General features: G+C 41.9%; 1 protein-coding gene across 1 annotated transcript in view; it reads left to right on the top strand.

Moving 5' to 3' along the window:
* LOC124593732 (lysosomal acid glucosylceramidase-like) overlaps positions 1–24,882 on the top strand; it is a 172,485-nt gene that overhangs the window by 94,794 nt on the left and 52,809 nt on the right. The window contains exon 5 of the mRNA XM_047132062.1: positions 8,993–9,153. Coding sequence (XP_046988018.1) covers positions 8,993–9,153 — 161 coding nt within the window. The remainder of the gene's footprint in view (positions 1–8,992; positions 9,154–24,882) is intronic.

Raw genomic sequence — 24,882 nt, 5'->3', positions numbered from 1 at the left:
CGGAAACACCAGTACCATACTCGACGTTAATGCCTGTTTTAATTTATCAAATACAGTCTGACAGTCAGTAGACCATTTAAACTTTTCTCTTTTCTTTAACGAAAGATTCAACGGCTCAGGAATTTCGATAAAATCTGTAATCAATTTTCGATAGAAACAACAAAGACTATCCGTGGCGGCAAGAAATCATGCACTTCAGAAAATAAATTTGTATCGGTATTAGCATACATTCCTGACTAATTACAAGCCCCAGATAATTCACCTCTGCCGCTGCGACGTGATATTTATCCACACTCTGTGTCAAATGTGCTGTATCTAGCCTCTTGAATACCTCCTCCAACCCGTTTGACATAGAAACAGCCAGAGCTGCAGGATTCACTTTTTATTTAACTGATGACTAGTGTCGTCTGATCTGAACCCATTTTCAGATCACTTACAGAGTCAAAAAGATATTTTCTGAAATAGTGAATGAACCATGTCAAGATTATATTTGTATATGTAACAAAGTGAAGTTTAATGATGAACAGTGACAGAAAAACATGTAAGTGCACTGTTCATGGTTAAACCCGACTTTGTTACATATATACGTGTATAATTTTGACATGATGTATGTGATATTTCGGGAAGTACTGGTTTGTCTGTCTGGATGATTTCAAAATTGGTTCAGCTAACTTGAAACTGGTCATAAATAAAATAAAAAGTGAATCTTGCCTCTTCTGCTGTCCCTATAGTGAACTGGTTAATAGAGGTGTCTGTCCTACAATTAATTCAGCATACTGGAAGTCCACCACCTCCAATTGTTGTACATATTCCTCCATGCATTTGTAAAAGACAATTACGTCATTGACATAATCATGCAATGCTTCAGTTTTAATCATCTGAATATGCCATCCAGCAATCTTTGGAATTGGTTGGTGCATTTTTGAGGCCAAACGGCCTTCTATGACGTTGGTAACGACCCCACGAGAGTGCAGACGGCGGTCCTCCAGAAATACTTCCAGTATTGGTGATAGTCACATTTTAAACCCATTGTAAAAGAGTATTTACTGTAACCTAAGATATTTAAACTTTCCATTATGTTTGGTATAGGATTTCTTGTTTTCAGAAACCTATAATCACCGCAAAATATATTCTTTCTGGTAACATCTGGTGATTTTTTTTGGGAACAATTACGATCGGTACGATCCATGGGCTATCACTATGTTCAGTAATGCCATCAGCCAAATGCTGGCGCTAAATTCATCCATCACTGTTTGCAGGTGTATTGGGACTCTGTATGGTTTCCTGTATACTGTATCGCTATGTCCTGTTGGTTTTCTGTGTCACATCACTAGTATTGGTAATGGATCATAAACATTAAACAGAAACGTATGTAATAATAACACAGCTTTCATCAGTGCTTTATCTCTTCCTTCCAAATACTTCACCTTTTCACGCATTGCAGGTGCATTGACTGTTTGCTTGTAGGGAAGGTCCTCACTTAACCTATCTATGTCATCCTCTTGTAGGATATATATAAGCTGGTAACTAGTAATCCCAACGGCAGGCTTACCTTATCCATGACAAAATTTTCTATGCTCAATGGAATCATGTAGTCACCATCAACACTTCCAGAAAAATAAATGAAACAGCCTCAAGGACAATGTCATTTAATTGATAAGTGAGGTGACAGGTAGTTGATCATCGTAAGAGTATACAATAACAAATTCAGGCCAAATGGAACACACATGTCTCAGTAAAGTTTGGCGAAACAGTCATATCAATGTACAGTGTACCCACTCTGGCGGCAATGCAGGCGTGTATTCTGGTAATCAAATGATCGTAAAACTGCTGAATGTCCTATCGAGATAGATTGGTCGAAGAATCTTGCACTCTTTGTTACAAAATTCGGCAATGGTTCTTGCAGGCCGTAGAGAATGAGTAAGTTCCTGCTTCTTCATGTCCTGTACTTGTTCAACTGGTGAGAGATCTGGCGGTATTATGGGCCACACTGCGTTGCAGCAGCCTTATGAGGAGTGCATTACTGAAAAAGCAAAGGGAATAGAAAGGGCAGTAGCACAAGGAAAACAGTCGGTGCAATGTATCAAGTACTGGTTACTTTACCCTGCAGAAACACCAAAAGTAACCGCGAGTTGTAAGAGATGGTCTTCCACGCGATGAAGCTTGAGTGGGACCTGTGAGTTGTGGGTGAAAGCATTCTAGACAAGCAACTCATCATTTCTATGTCCGTCACTCGCATACAGATTGAACCTACTCTCATCACTGAAGACAACGAAGTGCCATTACACTCTCCAGTCGACTTTTTCATGACACCGGGGTAACCATGCTTGCAAGTGTCACACTGTCAGTGGTAGCCTGGCCACAGGCACATGTGATGTTAAGCTTGCTCAAGCAGGCGGTTCACATTGGTCCCTGATGATACAGCAGGCGCTACATCTTCTCAGATTTCGTCCCTGGATGATGTTCGGTCAGCCTCTACAGGTCGAACAATGCCTTGATATTGACATGCATCTTTACTGTGCGGGCCGGCCGCGGTGGCCGTGCGATTCTAGGCGCTCCAGTCCGGAGCCGCGCTGTTGCTACGGTCGCAGGTTCGAACCCTGCCTCGGGCATGGGTGTATGTGATGTCCTTAGGTTAGTTAGGTTTAAGTAGTTCTAAGTTCTAGGGGACTGATGACCACAGCAGTTGAGTCCCACAGTGCTCAGAGCCATTTGAACCATTTTTTTACTGTGCGGACGTCCAGAACCCGGTCTACAGGTGTGGGAATCCCCATAGACCACCGCTACAAGCACCGACACACCAACTATGTAACGCGTCCAAGTGGAGCACTCCATCTACTCATCAATCCCACTTCCTGCAGGCCCACAGTGCGACCCCATTCAAGTGGATGAAGCTGTTCACCAGGAGTTCATACTCACTGGGGGGGAGGGGGGGGCTAGCATAATTGTATTCTGGAATGAATTATGCAAACACTGTTCATCTCTAAACTCAGCACAATTATTGCCGGTAGAGTCAAAAGAGCTCAGGCAGGCTTCTTTGATTGATGAACGTTACAAATGGACCACTAACACTATAACCTGTTAGTACGCGTATATTATACCCTGCCTCTACTAAACACAGCTCTTGAGGGTGTTGTATTTGAGCCGTGCCTGGATCGCGTTTCCTTTTGGCATTTTCTCATCATTGAGTGGCGCCTTATTGCTCCCTCAGTTACTACCTGAACGAGTTGCTCACTTGTCTCCATCATTGGCAGCAGCAGCACTTATCGATACTTGTACTACTATACCATTTTTGGTGTGACCGCTATATTTTCCGTGTGGTGGTGTCTGTGAGTAGTCCGTCGGTTGTGACTGAGCAGCGAGGAAGTCTCCGCATCGTGTAGTCAGGCCGGGGCCGCTGGCGGCGTGCGCATGCTGTCGGAGTTGTGAGGCACTAGCTACGAGAGCTGCAAAGTTCGTCGCCCTCCAAACCTGGATACTGGAGTTGAGTAATCAGTTAACCTGTTACGAAACCTCAACTGCTGTGGTATCTCTTCATTCATTGCCGGTTGTTGCTTCCTGGGCTGTTGCCGCAAGCACCAACGTATGGTGTGCTGCAGTCGGCACATTTTGCAGCCATATTCTTGTATGGTGTTTAAGTATTGAAATGATTGTTACTTATTAGTGAAGTGCACCAGCGGTGTCTTCTGCCTTGTGGTCATTAACATTCTGGTTACCTGACCTGGTCAGAGCATAGTTTTCCGGCAGTGCGTTTTCCTCACTACGTTGATGCTGTCCGGCGCGGCGTGTAGTTCGACAGCTTGATGTTGTTCTCCTTTTTTTTCATGGAGTGGATATTGTGCCTTGACTGTGTTTAGATGCCAATTATCAAGATGTAGTTTTGCTGCAATCTTCTTCCTCGCTGATATTTTCAGTTGTTGTGCCATTGGTTGGGTGGAAGGGAATTGATTAGTTGATTCGGTTGTTGGTTGGTTCTTCAGCCGTCGCTAGGTCGTGCTGCCACCCTATTATTTAGTGTTACACTTGGCTGCCTGTATCACCTAACCTGTTGTTAGAGTTTCCTCCCCAGGCCGCCCCTCGGAACATTTCTGAGCCCCACTGTTCTGTTGTTTGGGATTTTTATTTTCTTTTGTCTCAAGTACTGTGCGAGGCCTTCAGCCACATATTAATTTAGTTTGTTTTTAAGTTTAGTATGTGGCCTTCAGACAAACCTTATGTGAAATATTTTAAGATACGGGCTTCAGCCGTCTGAAGTAAAAACAAAAGGGAATAATTTCAGAATTTTCTCTCTATCTTAATTTATTATCTACGCATTAAGCCTTGAGTTGTTCTATGTTCAGTATATGGCCTTCAGCCGAACCTTACATGAAATATTTTAAGATTAGGCCTTCACCCTACTCAAATTAAAAATTGAAAGGTCTTTGTCTAAAACCTTTAAAATTTTCTTATTGGAGTTCTTGTTATCCAGGCCTTAAGCCCTCAGTTCTTCTGTTTTGTAACTAAGGCCTTCAGCTGTGTGTATTCATTAATGCAATTTTAGTAACTTGTGTTTTGGCCTTCAGCCGTATTGTTTCTGATTTCCTTTAAGGGCATGTGTGATTAAGTATGCCGGCCGGGGTGGCCGAGCGGTTCTAGGCGCTTCAGTCTGGAACCGCGCAACCGCTACGGTCGCAGGTTCGAATCCTGCCTCGGGCATGGATGTGTGTGATGTCCTTAGGTTAGTTAGGTTTAAGTAGTTCTAAGTTCTAGGGGACTGATGACATCAGATGTTAAGTCCCATAGTGCTCAGAGACATTTGAATCATTTTTTGATTAAGTGTTTTTATCAAATAAAGTTTGTGCAGCTAGCAGCAACTGATTTGGGCCCCTTTCCTTAATCTGACCTGCTCTGTCCTTTGAATCCAGATTTCAGTATTTTTTTCCGGCAGTGTGTTTCCCATGCACTTACTACTCTTCTACATACAAAACGATGCGACGATTCGACCTCATCATTGTCTTTGAGTGGTTGTACAATACATGGCCATTCGCTTGGCAGGTCAGTACTCACACTCACCTAGACTATCTTTCCTGAACCTCTCGGTACTTTATCACGCGAATTGGTCTTTAGTGAACACATCTGCAGTTTATTTGGTACTACCTACGCAACTGACGTTCATTGTGGTGATGTAGCACTAGCAGTAGTCGTACCCAGTGTCAACAATGGAACCTGAGCTCGACTGTAAACTACAAAAGGTCAGCTTTTGCGTGATGTGTATCCAGAAATCAAGGCTAAGGATAGCACAGTACTTCTCGCCGATATGTGGTAACATCTTCATATACTCCTGAAATCTTCGTGTTTCGGTGCTAAAACTGAGTAGTATTTTCCCCAATTACGTCACATCATTGTCACCTACCACACATACCATGTATAGTGGAGATTTCCGGCTCTTCCAAGCTAAGAATTCCTGACTAACGACCGACCATTATCCCCTGTGTCTACCAACATATGATGTTCCGTTCCATTCACTGTGTCCAACAAGCAGTATTCCGTCTCTGCATAAGTTTTTCAGTATTTTGTTTTCCTGGGGATGCTGTCCAATGACAGAGGCATTGTCCTTGTTGTTTAACAAATGATTGTCCTGACGCTGTCTATCCTGTTTCCTACTTCGAAAATGATGCACTCAATACCCTACGTCCCCGCATTTGTATCATTGGAGTTGGAGGCATTGCTTCTTAACGTGGCCCATACTTTCACACCTACAACATTTTACCTCCGAGGAGAATGCACTTCTGTCATTTTATCCTCAGGTAGCAATTTCAGTTACCTCTAGTCGAGTAGCAACTCTTGCAGCAGCGGATAAATCACCCATGAACCTTTCTTCTTATACCAGACGGACGTCTCCACAAAAACACATCTATGCCCTGATTTATATCTCCTGCAGAATAACTCTGCTTGTTTTCACACGGTGCACCAGTTCATAGGTTAGCGCGCAAATTTTACTAATCCGATCTGAAAATGCTTCCACTGATTCATTACGCTTCTGTAGCAGGTCATTAAACTGTATTGTAAAAAACTTCTTAGGGTTCTGCTTGCAGTGCCACCGACAAAGCCTGCTAGGTAGCCCTTTAAAACGTGTGCATTTTATTTAATTCTTCATGGTACATGACATACGCTTTCACAACAGCACCCAAACTTAACTTAGGCATGTGCAAGCATGTCCCACCGACAGATAACCTAATTTAGCGGCAGCATTCAAATCATTAATAAATATAGGCACATTCTCTGTTGTTTTTCCCGAAAAAAGTCGTTAGACCAGCTGCTACAGGGTCTATAGAAAGAATAGGTACATTCTACATGATTTGTGCCTCTACTGAGTCGTATTGTACTTGAAAACTACTGGCTGTAAAGGTGTCTATCTGCATCTACAACTCAGCTACTCACCCCTTCAAAACCCAATTGCTTCCTTCATCGTTGCCGCGCAATTTTTCTGGTATTTGTGTAGTGTCCATCTGAAAAATACACCAAGTATGAGAGACTATGGCTGCAAAGATACAGTCAGAGACACTAGAAAACTGATCCTTACGACTTATCATGACTCATCGAGATCCAGCCTATTGCAATGTTTCATGGCCAACCATTCTACAGGTATCACATTTAACTAGTACTGTCTTGGTGTATGGCAACTCATACCCATATAAATTACAATTTTTGCATCTAACAGACCATATATACCACACTCTTGAATTGTGACAAACAGCAGGTTCTTGCGGTAGTACGAAAGTCGCTTTCATATTTTGGTGAATGACTCGATTAACATCCATGGGTGGAACACAAAAGGAAAGCAGACAAAGATGCACTCCGAAACTGATAGTGCTGGGCTGGTAAGTGAGGCTGCAGTTGCGACACTGGAGTCAGATACACGTTTCTAATGTCACTAGCCTTCTTACAACAAAACTTCTGATGCCAAAAGGTGCGCTCAGGGGGTAGCATGGTACGGTGGATGGTGGCTCGAGGTCAGGTCGATGTCAGAAAGTCGCCAGTTGACCACCCAAGAAACGTGGGTACGTTGAATGCCTGTCTGGCACCAAAAGGTGTGATTAAAACAGTATTGCAATATTAAACATTTGTTGTCCACAAAATACAATGGTGAATCGACGTTCAGGCAACCAGCGCTTGTGGGAGTGCAAATCATAAATACCTGTCTAGTATGTGCCGGCCAGGGTGCGGGCCATAAGGCCCCAGTGGTGGTGGCAGATCGGCCAAGTCAGCTTCACTGTCATTACGAGGCCATTGGCCCACACAGCAAGTGTCGCCATCTACACTGCAGAATGTAGCCAACAGCTTTCTAGAGAAGATGGCCAATGTATGACCTTGTTGTAGACTGCATACAGGGAAAGTGTGTACCTGTTCTGTTTGAAGTACGTGAAACAATGCAGAGAAGTGCTGTGGCCTCTTGTCAAGAGAGAGAGAGAGAGAGAGAGAGAGAGAGAGAGAGAGAGAGAGAGAGAGAGACTGTTGCTATCAAAGACTGCTATAAGAATGGAAGTGAATGACAGCAGTGGCATGCCAACACAGTGATGGATGACAATCTGCTCCCAAGCCCTCTTAGTGGGACCTACAGAACAACCTCCAGATGGCGATGGCCATAACCCTTCCAATAGATATTGCCGCTCCATAACAGATCGAAGGTAACTACACTCATGCTCATAAATTAAGGGTAATGGTGATACATTGTGAAACAACGCTCTGGTGGGCAGTTTGCTGGTTTAAATCACCTCGGGTTATGTCCATGGGGTGCATTTGACCTGCAGATGCCGCACGATGGCGCTGGCAGCAGTCTACATACGCAGAGGTGTGTTGGTGCATGAAAGAGTACGGTGCAGCGAGTAAGTGTGCAGACGTTTTCAGTCTGGAACCGCGCGACCCCTCCGGTCGCAGGTTCGAATCCTGCCTCGGGCATGGATGTGTGTGATGTCCTTAGGTTAGTTAGGTTTACGTAGTTCTAAGTTCTAGGGGACTGATGACCTCACATGTTAAGTCCCATAGTCCCACTGTGCTCAGAGCCATTTGAACCATTTTGTTCATTCTACACAAAATGGTTGGTCACTATAATAAACGCGTCTTTAAGATATTGAAAAAATGATTTTTTTAAGGATGGTAACTGAGATGATAGTAACTGAGCTGCCAGAAAGTGGCTAGCAGATAGCAGGTAATTTCTGACGATTTTCTAGTTACCCACGTAAGAATGGAGCTGACCCCGGTTGAGTGGGTGATAAGGAAGATTTTTCACGGACGTTAGTGGGAACGGACAATCCAAAGAACCCGCAGCCGCTAGAACTTGTCATCCCAAACTATGTTGATCTGTAAGTAGTACGCCTATTTTAGATGACCTTCATTATATGAATAATTTTGTTTCAAATTTTCTTAAGAAATATTAGAACTGCAGTGGTAGAATCCGTCATATCTGACATATTAATCCATAAATAGCGTTTTCCTAATTTCTTAGTTGTTTCAATCTGCCACAATTAATGTAATATAATTAAGACGATCTAAGTATCATACACGAACAGTGGTACTTTACTTTTCCTTCTTTTTCAGTTTACTGCAACTAATTTATAACAAGGACCTTAAGTGTTCCTGTGGAAAACACAATGTTTTTAACAAGAGAACCTGATGTAGAATATCCCCAGTTTATAACCACTCAGCTTAATTTTCGTTGAAAGAAAAAAGTGGTGGACAATGGAGCACACGTTCGTGGACAGTATTTAACAAAGACCTGTCTCCATGAAGGTCGTTCGTCTGTCTTGATTTCTTTGAGAAAATGCTGCTGTTCCTGTTGTCGTATTGTCAACCACAAATCTCACAAGTGAGCAGATGTACTTCGACGTCAGTGTTAGGATGCGGTTAATAGAACTGACGTGACGTGTGGTCACGACGATTTGCTTCTGGGCTAAAAATAAACTGTCGGACACAGTAATGTAGCAGCAGTAGCAGCAGTGATTTCTGTTCGCAGATTCCGCTGCTGCTCTGGGCGCAGAGCCTCAGCGACGAGAGGCTGAAGATACACGCGGCGCCCTGGACGGCCCCGCACTGGATGAAGGCCTCCAATGGGACGACCGGCATCACCTGGCTACAGCCCAGATATTACCAGGCCTGGGCCAACTACTTCGTCAAGTAAGATCCAGCAAGATACGTTAGTGCATTCACTGCAGCCAAACAGCAGTAACCAAAGTGTGCGCTTTGATTAAACTGTCGAGACATTCTGTTATGTTCATCTCCTGACACAGAAATCTCACTAGGCTGTGGCTGATTATCAGCGGATAATACTTTGTGATTAGTTGAAGGAAGGATGGAAGATTAAGTGTAACGTCCCGTCGACGACGAGGTCATTAAAGACGAAGCACAAGCTCGTATCGCGTCAAGGAGGGGGAGGCATATCGGCCGTGTCATTTCGAAGGAGTCATCCCGGCATTTACCTGCTGGTTTTAGCAAAATCATAAAAAACTAGAAAAAAGCCATTCTGTACCATCGCCCTCCCAATTGCGACTCCAATGTTTGATGAGTCAGGTTTTCTGCATAATACTGGTGGGAAACATTGACGGGCGATTATTCATGGAATAATACAAGACAATAGGACCAGACAATTACCTGGGGACTGGTTCGAAAATATTCTCCGCCTCTAATCCAGGCATGAACATTTTAGCTATCAATCCATCTGTGGACATTATATTCTTGTCACTCTGTTTGAGTGAGAATACGGTAACAGTGCCCTAAACTCAATACAAGATAATCATTTGTATATCAAAGTACTTTGTTGAAAATTATTCAGTTTCATCTTGGCGCGGTGGTACTGCAACTTTCTATAGCTACTATTTAAGAAAACGGTAGTAGGTTGCAGAACGAAACGACGCGTTTCGTCTGAATAGGGCATCGTCAGGTTATGATAAAAAATCTGAAATTTTCTGTCAAAAATGACCCTTCAAGAATTCGTACCGCCTAAAACGTACTAGAAGGCAACCTCATGGAGGCGACGACAGCCTTAGCAGAGCAGGACAGGACCTCGATGTAATAAGTTCACTATCTTTACCAGCGACTCTCAGCTTATGAGATTTGCTAAAAATTGAAGTTACAACGGCAATTATGTCTGTTAGCAAGGAGATGGTATTGACATCGTCTAGCCTTGGTTGGATGCTATACCTAAGGCCGTTGCTGAGCATGTTCAGCTGTTTTTCATTGAAAACTATATCCATAAATTTGACAACACGCTCGACATAGGGAAAGTGGGCCTTGGTTCTCTTATCCCAGTGACATGCAGCATGACAATAAATTTTCCGAAGATTATTTAGTTTACGCTCTTATGAACTAGTAATCAATTGGGCACTACCGGGGTGTGACTATTTCACGCGGGGCTCCGCCATTTCCAAAAGACTTCACTTTTACAGTCGATATGTCGATGACATAGTAATTGCCTTTCCAATTGTCTTTGACGGTAAAGGATCGGATATTATGCTTCTGGTCCAAGAGTTTAACAGTCTTCATAGCTAAATGGTCTTTACGCAAGAGGGCATGAATAGCCATGGTATTCTCAACTTCCTCGATTGGCAGCTTTGACTCACTAGTGAGTTTTCAAATTCGTCATTTATCGCAAGCCATCCACAAGCGACTCATTTATACACGCTTCGTCGTGTCGTCCCTGTAACTACGCGCTACTTTAGATCAGTCATCCAGCATATCACAGAAATTTCGCCTGGAGCTGAATCTATTACGAAGGAAGTGGAAAACTTGAAATATGTCGCTTTCTGTAATGGCTATCGCCCCTCCACCGTTGACATGTGATACAAGGAAAAAGCGTCGCCAGACTACCAAGGAGCCACTCTCAGTCCCCCACCTCAAAATTGCAAGTTTGCTAAACTTCCATTTTTATATAATGTATCCTACGCCATAGCTAAACTCTTTCTTGGTCAAAATATAAGAATAGTGAATACCACGTCCATAAAATCTAACATCAATACATTCGCAATGAGCGTCCACTGGAAGATAAATGTGTTGCCTTTGGGGTATATAAGCTCGAGTACTGTGAACGTCAAGCAGCTGATATTGGCCAGACGGGAGGGCTTTTAAAATTACGTTCAGGAACATTTACTCACTAAGAAGGGGCTGCTTAAGCATAATTTCGACTTCGCTGAGCACCTTAAATCCAGTGGCTACCAGCCTCCTACGCTCGGAAACCTAAGGGTTTTGCACTACGCTCCAAAACGCAAGAGGCTAAATCTGGTTGAAAAAACTGAAATGTCAAACGTCACACGCTAAGAACGATATGTTTCCTCAGTGGTCAGTTATCAAGCAAGAATCAGATTTTCTATGATTCCATGTTTCCCATTTTAAACAATTTATTAGTTTTTAGTTTTTTATTACCGGGGCATTGGTCACTTGTCATTTGAATGTAGCTATATTTTGTCTTTTTCGTGTTGTTACCGTTTAGCCATATATTTGTAATCTAAACTTTATTTCATTGATCTATGTATTTTATTTCGTTACTCTTTTACACTGCTTTTGAGAGTAAGGGTTTTCTATGCTTCTGTGCATAGCTTTCGATCTGGCATCTCCTGCATTGTGTATATTCCCATATCATCTAATATGTTTCATTCATTCCTTAATTTATCTATTACTATTTGATTTTACGCTGTTATCACACTGTACACCCGACGGCAGATCCGCTTGGCGCTGTCATTACCATAGCTCAAAATTTGGCATCTGCTCCTGCCATTCCTATGTACGCGCTATGTGAATACGGAGGGGCCTCTAGGGCCGCTGTAGTGTACGGCAGTTTACAGTTCGCGCGAGGTCCTGTTCTGCTCTGCTATGGCTGTCGTCACCTCCATGAGGCTGCCTTGTAGTACGTTTTGCACGGTACCATGCCTTCTGGACGGGTGCTTTTTGGCAGATAATTTCTGATTTTTTAAAATAATCTAATCATAACTTATCTGGGCGTAGCGTCGTTCTTAAGCTAATAAAGAACATTCTGCAACCTTTGTTGTTTCTTAAATAGTAGATTGTTGACTCAAATTCTCTGGACAGTAGGTCAATTGCTCATACGTGGGACTATCATAATCTTCATATTCGCCGCTTGATTCTCTGCTACATACTTTTCAACAGCTCTGTCTACAGCATGGCTTCAGAAAACCAAGGAAACATGTTGACACATGGCTAGGTCACTTTCTAACCTCATCTATTTATCGACGACATTTCAAAAATTAAAATTTAGATCTGTCCAGTAGTGTTAATGGTGTGTGTTATGCAGAGCTACAGTCCGCCCTTGGTAGCTGAGTGGTCAGCGCGACGAAATGTCATACTTAATTGCCCGGGTTCGACTCCCGGTTGGGTCGGAGGTTTTCTCCGCTCAAGGACTGGGTGTTGTGTTGTCCTTATCATCATCATTTCATCCCCTTCGACACGGAAGTCGCCGAAGTGGCGTCAACTTGAAAGACTTGCACCAGGCGAACGGTCTACCCGACGGGAGGCCCTCGCCGCACCGCATTTCCATTTTCCATTCAGAGTTGCATATGACAAAACAGGGAGATGTGATGACTCAGCCCAAACTGTTAAAAAGAGTGCTGTTTGAAAGGAAATAAATTACTTATCTTATTCCCCTTGTGTTGTCTTCTCAAAGCTTTTTGAAGTTGGCTCAGATGGAGTGTATTTTGCAGCTTTACCACGAGGAACCCAGTTTTTTGTCATTCGTGCATAAATTTTAGTAATAAGACATGATTCGTGCATAAAGTTTAGTAATAAGACATTGCAGATCCTTGTTGGTCGACATTATTTATGAAATTTATTGATTTTACATAACTTACAACATCGAATAATAAAGCACTTCGAATTTGCACGTAACAGAACAGAATACACAATTACACTATTGAGCATAGCATTACAGAATATGGCATCGCTAGAACCGAGTTAACACGCCTTATCACATTACAGAAGAATATTAGCACACGTGTTAACTTAACTAGACATACCGTAATAGCTTAACTCGAGAAAAAAGCCCGAAGGAATCAGTCAGGCCTTTCTCGAAGGGATCAAACCACAGTACTCCGGAAGCGACTTAAGAAACTGCTGGGAAGTCAAAGTTAAAATGAGTAGTCAGGAAATTTATCCCTACAGCTCCTGAATTCTATTTCAAGTGAGCTGTTGGACATATTTGTGTAAAATTAAATGTATTGTTTGGTGTACTGTAATCGACAAAAGTTAGAGGGCTTAAAAACACGCATAAGCTAAATTACAGCAGAATTAACCTATGATACAAGCACAGAAATCTCGAACAAGTTTTAAAGACGCCATCTGTCTTGAACAAAATATCATTCCTTATAATACCGTATTATTTGGTTGAAAGAAAGGATCAAGAAAACTATCTCACATTTTCACATTTCATGTTATTGTAAGCAATCATATGGTTTCGGAGACTGAATTTCAGAAAGCATTAGATACAAGATTACATTAAAACATACTGAAAAAGATACGTAATGTGAGACATGTGAGCGAGGCTAACTTGAGAATTACTAGCAGCGGATATTGCAGATATTGTGATAAGCTGATAAACTCTGTTGATCTATACGTTATTTAGGTGTCTGTACCCATGGTCTAGGAGCAGAACCTTTCACTACTAACCAAAACGTCCAGAATACCGGGTTCCAACATAGCCACTGCTTGAATTTTGAATAAAAAGTCATCAGCAATGCTGGCCGAAGGCTCCCGGCATAAGAAGTCAACCTCGTCCTTCCAACGGCCTTGCCAAAGATGGCGGAGGAGCGGACAAAAGTTCAAGGCACCCTCTTACCCTTGGGGTAGGAAAATGCCCCTGAAAGAAGGAAGGATCAGCAATGATCATCTGGATGAGGATGCAGAAGGCAATTGAAACCACTGCATTAAAGGAACATAAAATATATTCATGGGACATATATTCTGTAATATTACTCGTATTTTTTTAAGTTGCATGGCGATCTCTCCATTGGCATAAGATTCCGGACTAGTTCCTCATTCAGGTCACCGTGAGTGGACAGCCAGTGAGGAGGTAACTTTGAGGAAAATATTAGATAACCAACGAAAGTGTACCTTCTATGCGTCAGGGTATGGAATGTCACAGGGAACAGCGTGGTAGGGAAACTAGAAAATCTGAAGTGGGAAATGCTAAGGCTCAGTCTGCATACAGTAGTGCTCAGTGAAGCGAAACGGAAAGAATACAATTTTTCTGGTCAGACAAGCATAGGGTAATATAAACAGCAGCAGAAAATGGTATAAAAGGAGTAGGATTCATTGTGAATAGGAAAGAAGGGAAGAGAGCGAGTTACTGTGAATAGTTCATTAGTTATTGTGAACAGTTCAGAGGTAGGGTTGTTCGCGTCAGAACAGACAGCAAACCAACACCGGCAACAGTAGTCGGGTATACATCCGTCGTCGCAAGCAGAAGATGAAGAGAAGATAGAGAAAGTATATGAGTATATTGAACGGGTAATTCAGTACGTAAAGGAAGATGAAAATCTATTAGTCGTGAGGGATTAGAATGTGGTTACGGGAGAATATGGGCTTGGTAATAGGAACAAGGGGGGAGAAAGACAGTAATAACAAGTGCTCTTCTCAATAATCACAAGAACAGGAAGTATATTTGAAAAAGGCAGGGAAATAGGGTAGCTTCCAGCTAGATTATGTCATGGTAGGGCAGTGATTCCGAAATCAGATACTAGATTGTAAGGCGTACACAAGAGCACGTATAGACTAAGATCACAAGTTAAAAACGATGAAAAATAGGCTGAAATTTAAGAGGCTAGTCAGGAAAAGACAATGCGCAAATAAGTGGGATAAGGAAATATTAAGGACTGAAGAAATATGCTTGAAGTTCTTTGAGGCTATAATTAATAGCTCAGTAGGCAGTGCAGTTGAAGAGTATTGATATCTCTGAAACGGTAGTCACGGAAGTTGGGCAGAAAAAGGTAGGTACAAGGAAAATAACTGCAAAGATACCATGTGTAAAAGAATAAATACATCAGTTGATGGGTGAAAGAAGGAAGTACAAAAACGTTAAGCGAAAGTCAAGAATACGGAAATGCATGTCGGTTAGGAACGAAACAAATAGGGAATGCAAGGAAGCCAAAGCGAAGTGGCTACATGAAAAATGAGAAGAAATTGAAAAAGAAATTATTGTCAGAACGCTTGACTCTGCGTACAGAACGGTCAAAAAAACTTTAGGTGAAACTGACATCAAGGCCGGTAACATTAAGAGTGCAACGAGAATTCGACGCTTAGTGAAGAGGAGAGAGCGGATAGGCGGAATGAGTTCCTTAAAGGTCTGTATGAGGGTGAGGACGTGTTTGACGAAATTTTAGAAGAAAAAACAGGAGTCGGCAAGGAAGAAGGGGATCTATTATTAGAACCAGAATTTCAAAGAGCTTTGGAAGACTTAAGATCAAATGAGGCAAAAGGGCTAGATAAAGTTACATCGGAATTTATAAAATCAATGTGGGAAGTGATAAAAAAACAACTACTCACGCTGGCTGTGGAATGTTTGAGACTGGCGATATACCACCAGACTTTCGGAAAAACATCATACACACAATTCCGAAGATAACAACACCCAACAAGTTCGAGAATTATCCTACAATCAGCTTATTCACCTAAGTTGCTGATGAGAATGATACACAGAAGAAAGGAAATGAAAATTGAGGATCTGTTAGCTAATGATCAGTTTCACTTTAGGAAAAGTGAAATCACCAGTGAGGCAGTTACAACTTTGCCGTTAGTAATGGAAGCACAAGGAAGGAAAGAAGGAATATGGGGTTCAACGTGAGAGAAGTAATGGAGGTAGTTCATACAGAAAAATACGTTTTTAAGGAGTTTACATGATCGTAAAATTATTTCAAGCAGTGGTGCTAGAGGGTTAGCACTGAAAGAACAAATGTAGAACATAATAACATGATATTAACAAAAGTAACGTGTTTGACGTCACAACCAGCAGAGAAGTTATAAATAGGGGCCCCAGACCATTGTCCGAGGTAGATTGCGTCGGGTGTTGGCTGAGGAAGGGGCTGTAGCTGATAGCAGTTCCATCTCAGTGACGTAATAAGATTTTTAATCGCTCATCTTATGTTGACAAAGTTAGTTTATGAACAGTCACGTAGGCAGTCATCTGATTTGGTCTTTTGAAGCTATACTTTTGATTGTGCAATATTACAGACTTAGACGTTGCTAGCGTAGATAACGAAGCTAATGTCGAGTCGTTACGTCATCTCTCTTCTTACTGACGGTGAGTAGGATGATGCTTATCTCACGTAGAAAATTTCCTCGTTGATGTATTAAAGCATCGGTGATGACGTTCTGGTCACCACTTGCGGCTGGGTTTGTCGTCGTCGTTATTCGATCGTACACTCTCTCTCTCTCATTCACTGGCCGCCTACCTCAGTACGGCTTCCTTACGACGTCCCTCACTCTGTAGTAGTAGATACTAACTAGACTGTGTAAAGAAGTGTTGATGAAACCACGGCTTAGTACCTACCACACAGAGGCCGTGTGACTCGAGTTGCGAATCAGTTCCTGTAAGTTCAATTTAACAAATTTCGGGTGGAGGGTAAATGCAGTTGACCTGCAGTAAGCCTTCCGAAATTTTAGTAAACTGCTTTTAATTGTTAAGGAAGCACATAAATTTGCTATAAAGTGAGAATTTACTATTTTTAACTGCTCTACTATTCCCTTCTCACAGTCTTTAGAAAATATTCTCACACGAAAAAAACAGCCAGAATATCTACCAGTCCGACCCGATTAATGCCCGATCTGACAGTTACTGACCCACTACTACAGCGAGTTCAACATTCAGTCGAATCAGTGGTCTTCAATACCTGAAGTGCTGGCCTAAATGTTCCATAAAATACCTTGAATATGCCACGCGGAGTGTCGCTAAGACCGAAATATCACACGCTCATAACTTTTCAATAAATGAACTCACAAACCTGAAACTTTCGTCAAAATCTTCGTAAATCAACCCTCCTTAGTTACGACTAGTTCTAAACGCAATGAACTCAATAGTTCTTCATTTTACGTGCAATTTTCACAGTGACATCTAAGATGGTCTTAAACGTACGGCAGCCAGCGAGCGAGTGTCCTGATGCCACCCCACTCTGTGCCTATCTAACAGCTTCATTCTGATTGGCTGAGGGGTCTGATTGACCAATCAGAATGGTCCTTCTAGATCATTCTCGTGGCAAAACTTGCCTGAGCCAATCACTACTCAGAACATCATTGACGTTATTATGATGCCAATTTCTAATATAATATTTAATAAAATGGACCAAAATACAATATAATATTTGAATTAATTTAGAAACTTATTCCACTTCCGACTTCTATTCTGGCTGCTCTCTTACAAAAGCAAGCACACTTCGACATATGTCATCAGCATCGTGGTTACATCACAATTTTCCCATGATTCAGTTTCATAAGTTTTTACCTAAAATAGTATTAAGTTTTTTTCGTATGTCCCACAGACACTCTCATTCATTCCCATGTATATACACAACAAAATAATAAGCAGATAATAATTTTGAGTGATTTTTACACTACGAAATTGCAGCTTAATTCAGTTAAGTGATTTTATATATTGAGAATTATGGTATGACTTTAGATGATAATAAAAGACAAACTGCGAATGTTACTTACTGAGTTTTGAAACATAAGGGACGGTTTTTTGGCATTTAAGTGATTTTCTCAATCTCCGGAACTATAAGAGATAAAAGTCTGAAAATTTTACAGGATCCTTTACTTAATAACAAAAGATTGTATATCAAGTTTGAGAAAAATCCGATGATAATTACTATAGTTTATTTAGATTCGTATGGGGTATGAATTTACGTTCCTACTAGATGTTACTTGAAACCGTGAGTCACAGCGAAGACACAATCCTGCAACCACCGTGGTACGCGGCTGCGTGCTATACTGCAATAAATGTTATTCGGTAATAACTTGCTACGTTAGACACTGTTTCTGTCAATATTTTTATCGTGTTGGAGAATATCATGTGTCTTGTAAACAATCAGATTCGTAACTATCCTGGCGTTTCCTTTTCCAAGTCTCGTGTGGCAGCAGCAGTATTACTGTGATGTCATATGTGAGGCGCTAGTGAGTTAAATTTAAGTGTTTCTGGTCGGTCGCAATTAGCATCTATCGCTCACGCTCCTAGTATTCTGATGTGTGGTGACTGTATCACTGCAATTTTATCGTTAGTAATGTAGGGCCTACTCAGAACCAATCGCAGGACATAGGATCTTTACAATATAGTGTGTTTTACCAGGTAGCGTGTTATTAATTTAACAGTCTACGAAAATCTTCTTAAGTTGTGTTGTGTTCACGTAAAGTGTAATTATGTCACTGGATGGAGGGCAGGGTAAGAACGACTGCCGACAGGTTAGGGCAGCTAGGGTTAACAGGGTGTGCGAATGCACTACGACCACACAGTGCCGAAAGTTAGGTCTCTGTTATCAAATGATCTCAAACCACTCGTGTTCCTCCTCTTATCGTTGCTGGCAGTTCTGTCTAACGTACGTTTCAGGCATGCTTCCGAGCATATTCTTCCTATGTGTTCGAAGCGATGTACTATTCGGCATGCATGTGACAGCATGCGTTACCAATTTGTTCCAAAACACCGCGCATAGAAACAGGATTTTCCGGTGCTCATACCTTGGTTTCTATTGGTGATAAGAAGGCAGGATCATTTTTATACCCAACAGAAGAAGCGTCTTAGTATCACTATCCAACAACATTTGGTCAAATTATGTATATTACACACTTCCTCCTGCTTATGGAAATAGAAAAAATAGGTTAGTTCTTTTTTCAATTGACGTGGTCTACGGTGGGCCAGATGGGACTTATGGAGGCATCATTAGATCGTGTGCGGTTCCTCTAAAACCGAAGAGAAAGAGTTTTTTAGCTACATTTTCGCCGTCGTCAGCGGTCCAAAATACAGCTGAGGATTCCAAGACGGCTATGCATAGGAAATGGCTCAGTAAAATTCTTCTGGGTTTGAGGCCACATTGTCATCTGCTCAGATTTATGGGGTATATTCCTAAGATCCAGATCTCGAATAACTTAGTAAATTTTTTTGCTATCTTATCCGTTCCCAAGATACAGAGGTTCAAGGTTACCCTACTTCTACACGTAATGTAAAGTATGACGCGAAATCATAATAATAAGTAACCGCAGAAAATTGCTCAGATTTTAACGGTATGTTCTCTAGGCATTTATCTAGAAGAGCCATCAGTCCGTTTTCGAAAATCTTTAACCGTGGAAACATGCCAAACACTTGTTATTTAAGTACCAAAACCTATCCGCTGATTAAGAGACGACTCTGCACAGCGGGATGTCTATAATTTTTACGAGGTATTCTTATTATCCTGATCTTGAACAAACTTTCAAATTTTCTTCATATCTTTTACCGTTTCCGAGGTAAGGAACTTCAAAGTTACCGCACTTGTACGGGTAAAATAGGCACGTAAAATTCAATGTGAGGCGTAAACGTAGTTTATAAATTGACGTAGTATAGAGAAATATGCTGTAAAATACCTCCTTTATCATCAGTTATTAATTTTTCCACAAGTAAAAGCCAGTCTGAGTTGTGAAATTAGTTTTGCTTTATTTCTATTTCACATGAGAAAACTATTTAAATTTTGTAGACCAATACATGTTTATCATATGAGTTACATGGCTTGCTATAGCAGGGAAAAGAAGGAAACCAATGGGAGAATGCACCTATCGAAGCACCAGAGTATGAATATGTTCCTGACTGAAAATTAGGATACCAGCTGCCTCATTTTACCTTCCTCACCACCTTTAAAAATAATGAAAAAAAAGAATAGACACGTGAACATATTCACGGTTTTTTTGTGCTGAGAGAGGAGACAGTACCAGTGGCAAAGAGACGGAAAAGCAATAAATACTGTAAGATAGTGGACAGTGGTTGTGTTATAGAAAGAGCGAAGGAAAAATGAAATGATCGTATGGCATTGTTGGCCGTGAGGCCCCATTGGGGGCGAGTCCGGCCGCCGTATTGCAAGTCCTTCTTAGTTGACGCCACTTCGGCGACTTGCGAGTCAATGATGATGAAGGACACCCAACACCCAGTCATCTCGAGGCAGAGAAAATCCCTTACAACGCCGGGAATCGAACCCGGAGCCCTGTGCGTGGGAAGCGAGAACGCTACCGCAATACCACCAGCTGCGGACAGAGCGAAGGAGCTAATGGAATTGATAGAGAAAGTGACGGACACAGTGGCAGTGGAACACTGTTGACAGTGAAAGGACAGTGCTAGGAAAAGAGTGAAGGTGACAGTGCCAAGAGGGGGGGGGGGGGGCGGGATAAAGAGAAAGGGAAAGTGGAAGTGGGTGGGACCCAGTGACAAAGAGAGACAGAGTGTATGACCAAACTGCGAGAAAGAGAGAAGAAGTGGGGAACATGAACTCCACGAATGGCTGTAAATGGTCTCCAAGTAGCCACATATACTATTTCCAATCACTGATTGGTTCAGCTGGACCTGAGGACCCAGTCCTTTCCATGTCAACACAGCCGACACCATTATGGAGACTTTACCAGCTTGCCCAATCACTTGTGGGCGTCTGGATCCATGGCTTCGTGGGGTCTGCACCACGCTCGAACCCTACCATCTGACCACGGTTTTCCAGTCCTCTAGAGTCCAAGTGATGTGGTCACGAGTCCAGGAGAGGCGCTGCAGGCGATGTCGCGCTGTTAGCAAAGGCACTCATGTTAGCCGTATGCTACATAGGTCATTAACGCCAAATTTTGCACACTGTCCTAATGGATACGTTCGTCGTACGTCTCACTTTGATTTCTGCGGTTATTTCACACAGTGTTGCTTGTATGTTAGCTCTGCACAAGCGGCAATGTTCCCGTTCATTTAGTTAAGGCCGTCGACCACCGCATTATCCTCCCCCAAGAACATGGACCTTGCCCTTGGTGGGAGGCTTGTGTGCATTAGCGATACAGATAGCCGCACCATAGGAGCAACCACAACGAAAGGTTATCTGTTGAGAGGCCAGACAAACGTGTCGTTCCTGAAGAGGAGCAGCAGTCTTTTCAACAGTTGCAGGGGCAACAGGCTAGATGATTGACTGAACTGGTCTTGTAACATAAACTAAAACGGCTTGCTGTGATGGTACTGCGAACGGCTGAAAGCAAGAGGATGGACGTCATTATAAGGGGAAACAAAACTAGCGTTCTACGGATCGAAGCGTGGAACGTCAGATCCCTTAACCAGACAGGCAAGTTAGAAATTTTAAAAAGGGAAATGGATAGGTTAAAGATTAATGAGAATTAGTGAAGTTCGGTGGCAGGAGGAACAGGACTTCCGGTCAGGTGAACACAGGGTTATAAATACAAAATCAAATAGGGGTAATGAAGGGATCGGTTTAATAATGAGTAAAAAATAGGAACGAGGTATGCTACTATGAACAGCATAGTGAACGCGTTATTGTTGCCCAGCTAGACACGAAGCCCACATCCACCCACCGTAGCATAAGTTTATATGCCAACTAGCTCCGCAGATTAAGTAAATGTATGATAAGATGAAAGCAGTTATTCAGATAGTTAAGGGAGCCGAAAATTTGATCTACATGGTGGACTGGAATTGAATAGGAGGGAAAGGAAGAGAAGGAAAAGTAGTAGGTGGATATGGGGTGGAGGAAAGGAATCAAAGTGAAAGCCGCCTGGTAGAATTTTGCACAGAATATCATTTAATCATAGCTACACTTGTTTTAAGAATTATGAAAGAAGGCTGTATGCGTGAAAGAGACCTGAAGACCCAAGAAGGTATCAGATTGATTATGTAACGATTACACAGAGATTTAGGAACCAGGATTTAAATTGTAAGGCATTTCCGGGGCAGATGTGGACTCTGACCACAATTTATTGGTTATGAACTGTAGGTTGAATCTGAAGAAACTGCAAAAAGGGAGGAATTTAAGGAGATGGGACCAGAGGTTGCAGAGAGTTTCAGAGGAAGCAATAGGGAACGATTGACAAGCACAGGAGAAAGGAATTAAGTAGCAAAAGAATGGGCAACTTTCAGAGATAAAATAGTGAAGGCAGCAGAGAATCAAGTAGATAAAAAGACGAGGGCTAGTAGAAATCCTTGGGTAACAGAAGAAATACTGAATTTAATTGATGAAAGGAGAAAATATAAAAATGCAGTAAATGAAGCAGGCAAAAAGGAATACAAACGTCTCAAAAATGAGATCGACAGGAAGTTGAAAACGGCTAAGCAGGGTTGGCTAGAGGATAAATGTAAGGATGTAGAGGCTTATCTCACTATCGGTAAGATAGACACTGCGTACAGGAAAATTAAAGAGACCTTTGGAGAAAAGAGAACCACTTGTATGGATATCAAGAGCTTAGATGGAAACACAGTTCTAAGCAAAGAAGGGAGAGCAGAAACGTGGAAGGAGTATATAGAGGGTCTATACAAGGGCGATGTACTTGAGGACAATATTATGGAAATGGAAGAGGATGTAGATGAAGATGAAATGGGAGATATGATACTGCGTGAAGAGTTTGACAGAGCACTGAAAGACCTGAGCCGAAACAAGGCCCCGGGAGTAGACAACATTCCATTAGAACTACTGACGGCCTTGGGAGAGCCAGTCCTGACAAAACTCTACCATCTGGTGAGCAAGATGTATGAGACAGGCGAAATACCCTCAGACTTCAAGAAGAATATAATAATTCCAATCCCAAAGAAAGCAGGTGTTGACAGATGTGAAAATTACCGAACTATCAGTTTAATAAGTCACGGCTGCAAAATACTAACGCGAATTCTTTACAGACGAATGGAAAAACTAGTAGAAGCCGACCTTGGGGAAGATCAGTTTGGATTCCGTAGAAATATTGGAACACGTGAGGCAATACTGATCCTACGGCTTATCTTAGAAGCTAGATCAAGGAAAGCCAAACCTACGTTTCTAGCATTTGTAGACTTAGAGAAAGCTTTTGACAATGTTGACTGGAATACTCTCTTTCAAATTCTGAAGTTGGCAGGGGTAAAATACAGGGACCGGAAGGCTATTTACAATTTGTATAGAAACCAAATGGCAGTTACAAGAGTTGAGGGACATGAAAGGGAAGCAGTGGTTGGGAAGGGAGTGAGACAGGGTTGTTGCCTCTCCCGATGTTATTCAATCTGTATATTGAGCAAGCAGTAAAGGAAACAAAAGAAAAATTCGAAGTAGGTATTAAAATCCATGGAGAAGAAATAAAAACTTTGAGGTTCGCCGATGACATTGTAATTCTGTCAGAGACAGCAAAGGACTTGGAAGAGCAGTTGAACGGAATGGATAGTGTCTTGAAGGGAGGATATAAGATGAACATCAACAAAAGCAAAACGAGGATAATGGAATGCAGTCGAATTAAGTCGGGTGATGCTGAGGGAATTAGATTAGGAAATGAGACACTTAAAGTAGTAAAGGAGTTTTGCTATTTGGGGAGCAAAATAACTGATGATGGTCGAAGTAGAGAGGATATTAAATGTAGACTAGCAATGGGAAGGAAATCGTTTCTGAAGAAGAGAAGTTTGGTAACATCGAGTAATCTTTTAAGTGTCCGGAAGTCATATCTGAAAGTATTTGTATGGAGTGTAGCCATGTATGGAAGTGAAACATGGACGATAAATAGTTTAGACAAGAAGGGAATAGAAGCTTTCGAAATGTGGTGCTACAGAAGAATGCTGAAGATTAGATGGGTAGATCACATAACTAATGAGGAGGTGTTGAATAGGATTGGGGAGAAGAGAAGTTTGTGGAACAACATGGCCAGAAGAAGGGATCGGTTGGTAGGACATGTTCTGAGGCATCAAAGTTTCACCAATTTAGTATTGGAGGGCAGCGTGGAGGGTAAAAATCGTAGAGGGAGACCAAGAAATCAATACACCAAGCAGATTAAGAAGGATGTGGACTCTGACCACAATTTATTGGTTATGAACTGTAGGTTAAAACTGAAGAAACTGCAAAAAGGAAGGAATTTAAGGAGATGGGACTAGAGGTTGCAGAGAGTTTCGGAGGAAGCAATAGGGAACGATTGACAAGAACAGGAGAAAGGAATTCAGTAGCAAAGAATGGGCAACTTTCAGAGATAAAATAGTGAAGACAGCAGAGAATCAAGTAGATAAAAAGACGAGGGCTAGTAGAAATCCTTGGGTAACAGAAGATATATTGAATTTAATTGATGAAAGGAGAAAATATAAACATGCAGTAAATGAAGCAGGCAAAAAAAGAATACAAACGTCTCAATAATGAGAGCGACAGGAAGTGCCAAATGGCTAAGCAGGGATGGCTAGAGGACAAATGTAGGGTGTAGAGGCATATATCACTAGGGGTAAGATAGATACTGCCTACAAGAAAATGAAAGAGACCTTTGGGAAAAGAGAACTACTTGTATGAATATCAAGAGCTCAGATGGAAAACCAGTCCTAAGCAAAGAAGGGAAAGCAGAAAGGTGGAAGGAGTATGTTGTCTTCTTGGCTAGAGGACAAATGTAGGGTGTAGAGGCATATATCACTAGGGGTAAGATAGATACTGCCTACAGGAAAATGAAAGAGACCTTTGGGAAAAGAGAACTACTTGTATGAATATCAAGAGCTCAGATGGAAAACCAGTCCTAAGCAAAGAAGGGAAAGCAGAAAGGTGGAAGGAGTATGTAGAGGGTCTGTACAATGGAGATGTACTTTAGGGCAATGTTATGGAAATGGAAGAGGACGTAGATGAAGGTGAAATGCGATATATGGTACTGCGTGAAGAACTGGACATACCACTGAAAAACTTAAGTAAAAACATGGGCCTAGGAATTGACAGTATTCCCTTA

Source organism: Schistocerca americana, chromosome 2 (assembly GCF_021461395.2).
Source record: "Schistocerca americana isolate TAMUIC-IGC-003095 chromosome 2, iqSchAmer2.1, whole genome shotgun sequence".
Classification (NCBI taxonomy): Eukaryota; Metazoa; Arthropoda; class Insecta; order Orthoptera; family Acrididae; genus Schistocerca; species Schistocerca americana.
Note: the sequence above shows the minus strand (reverse complement) of the source record. Positions and strands in the feature narration are given on the sequence as shown.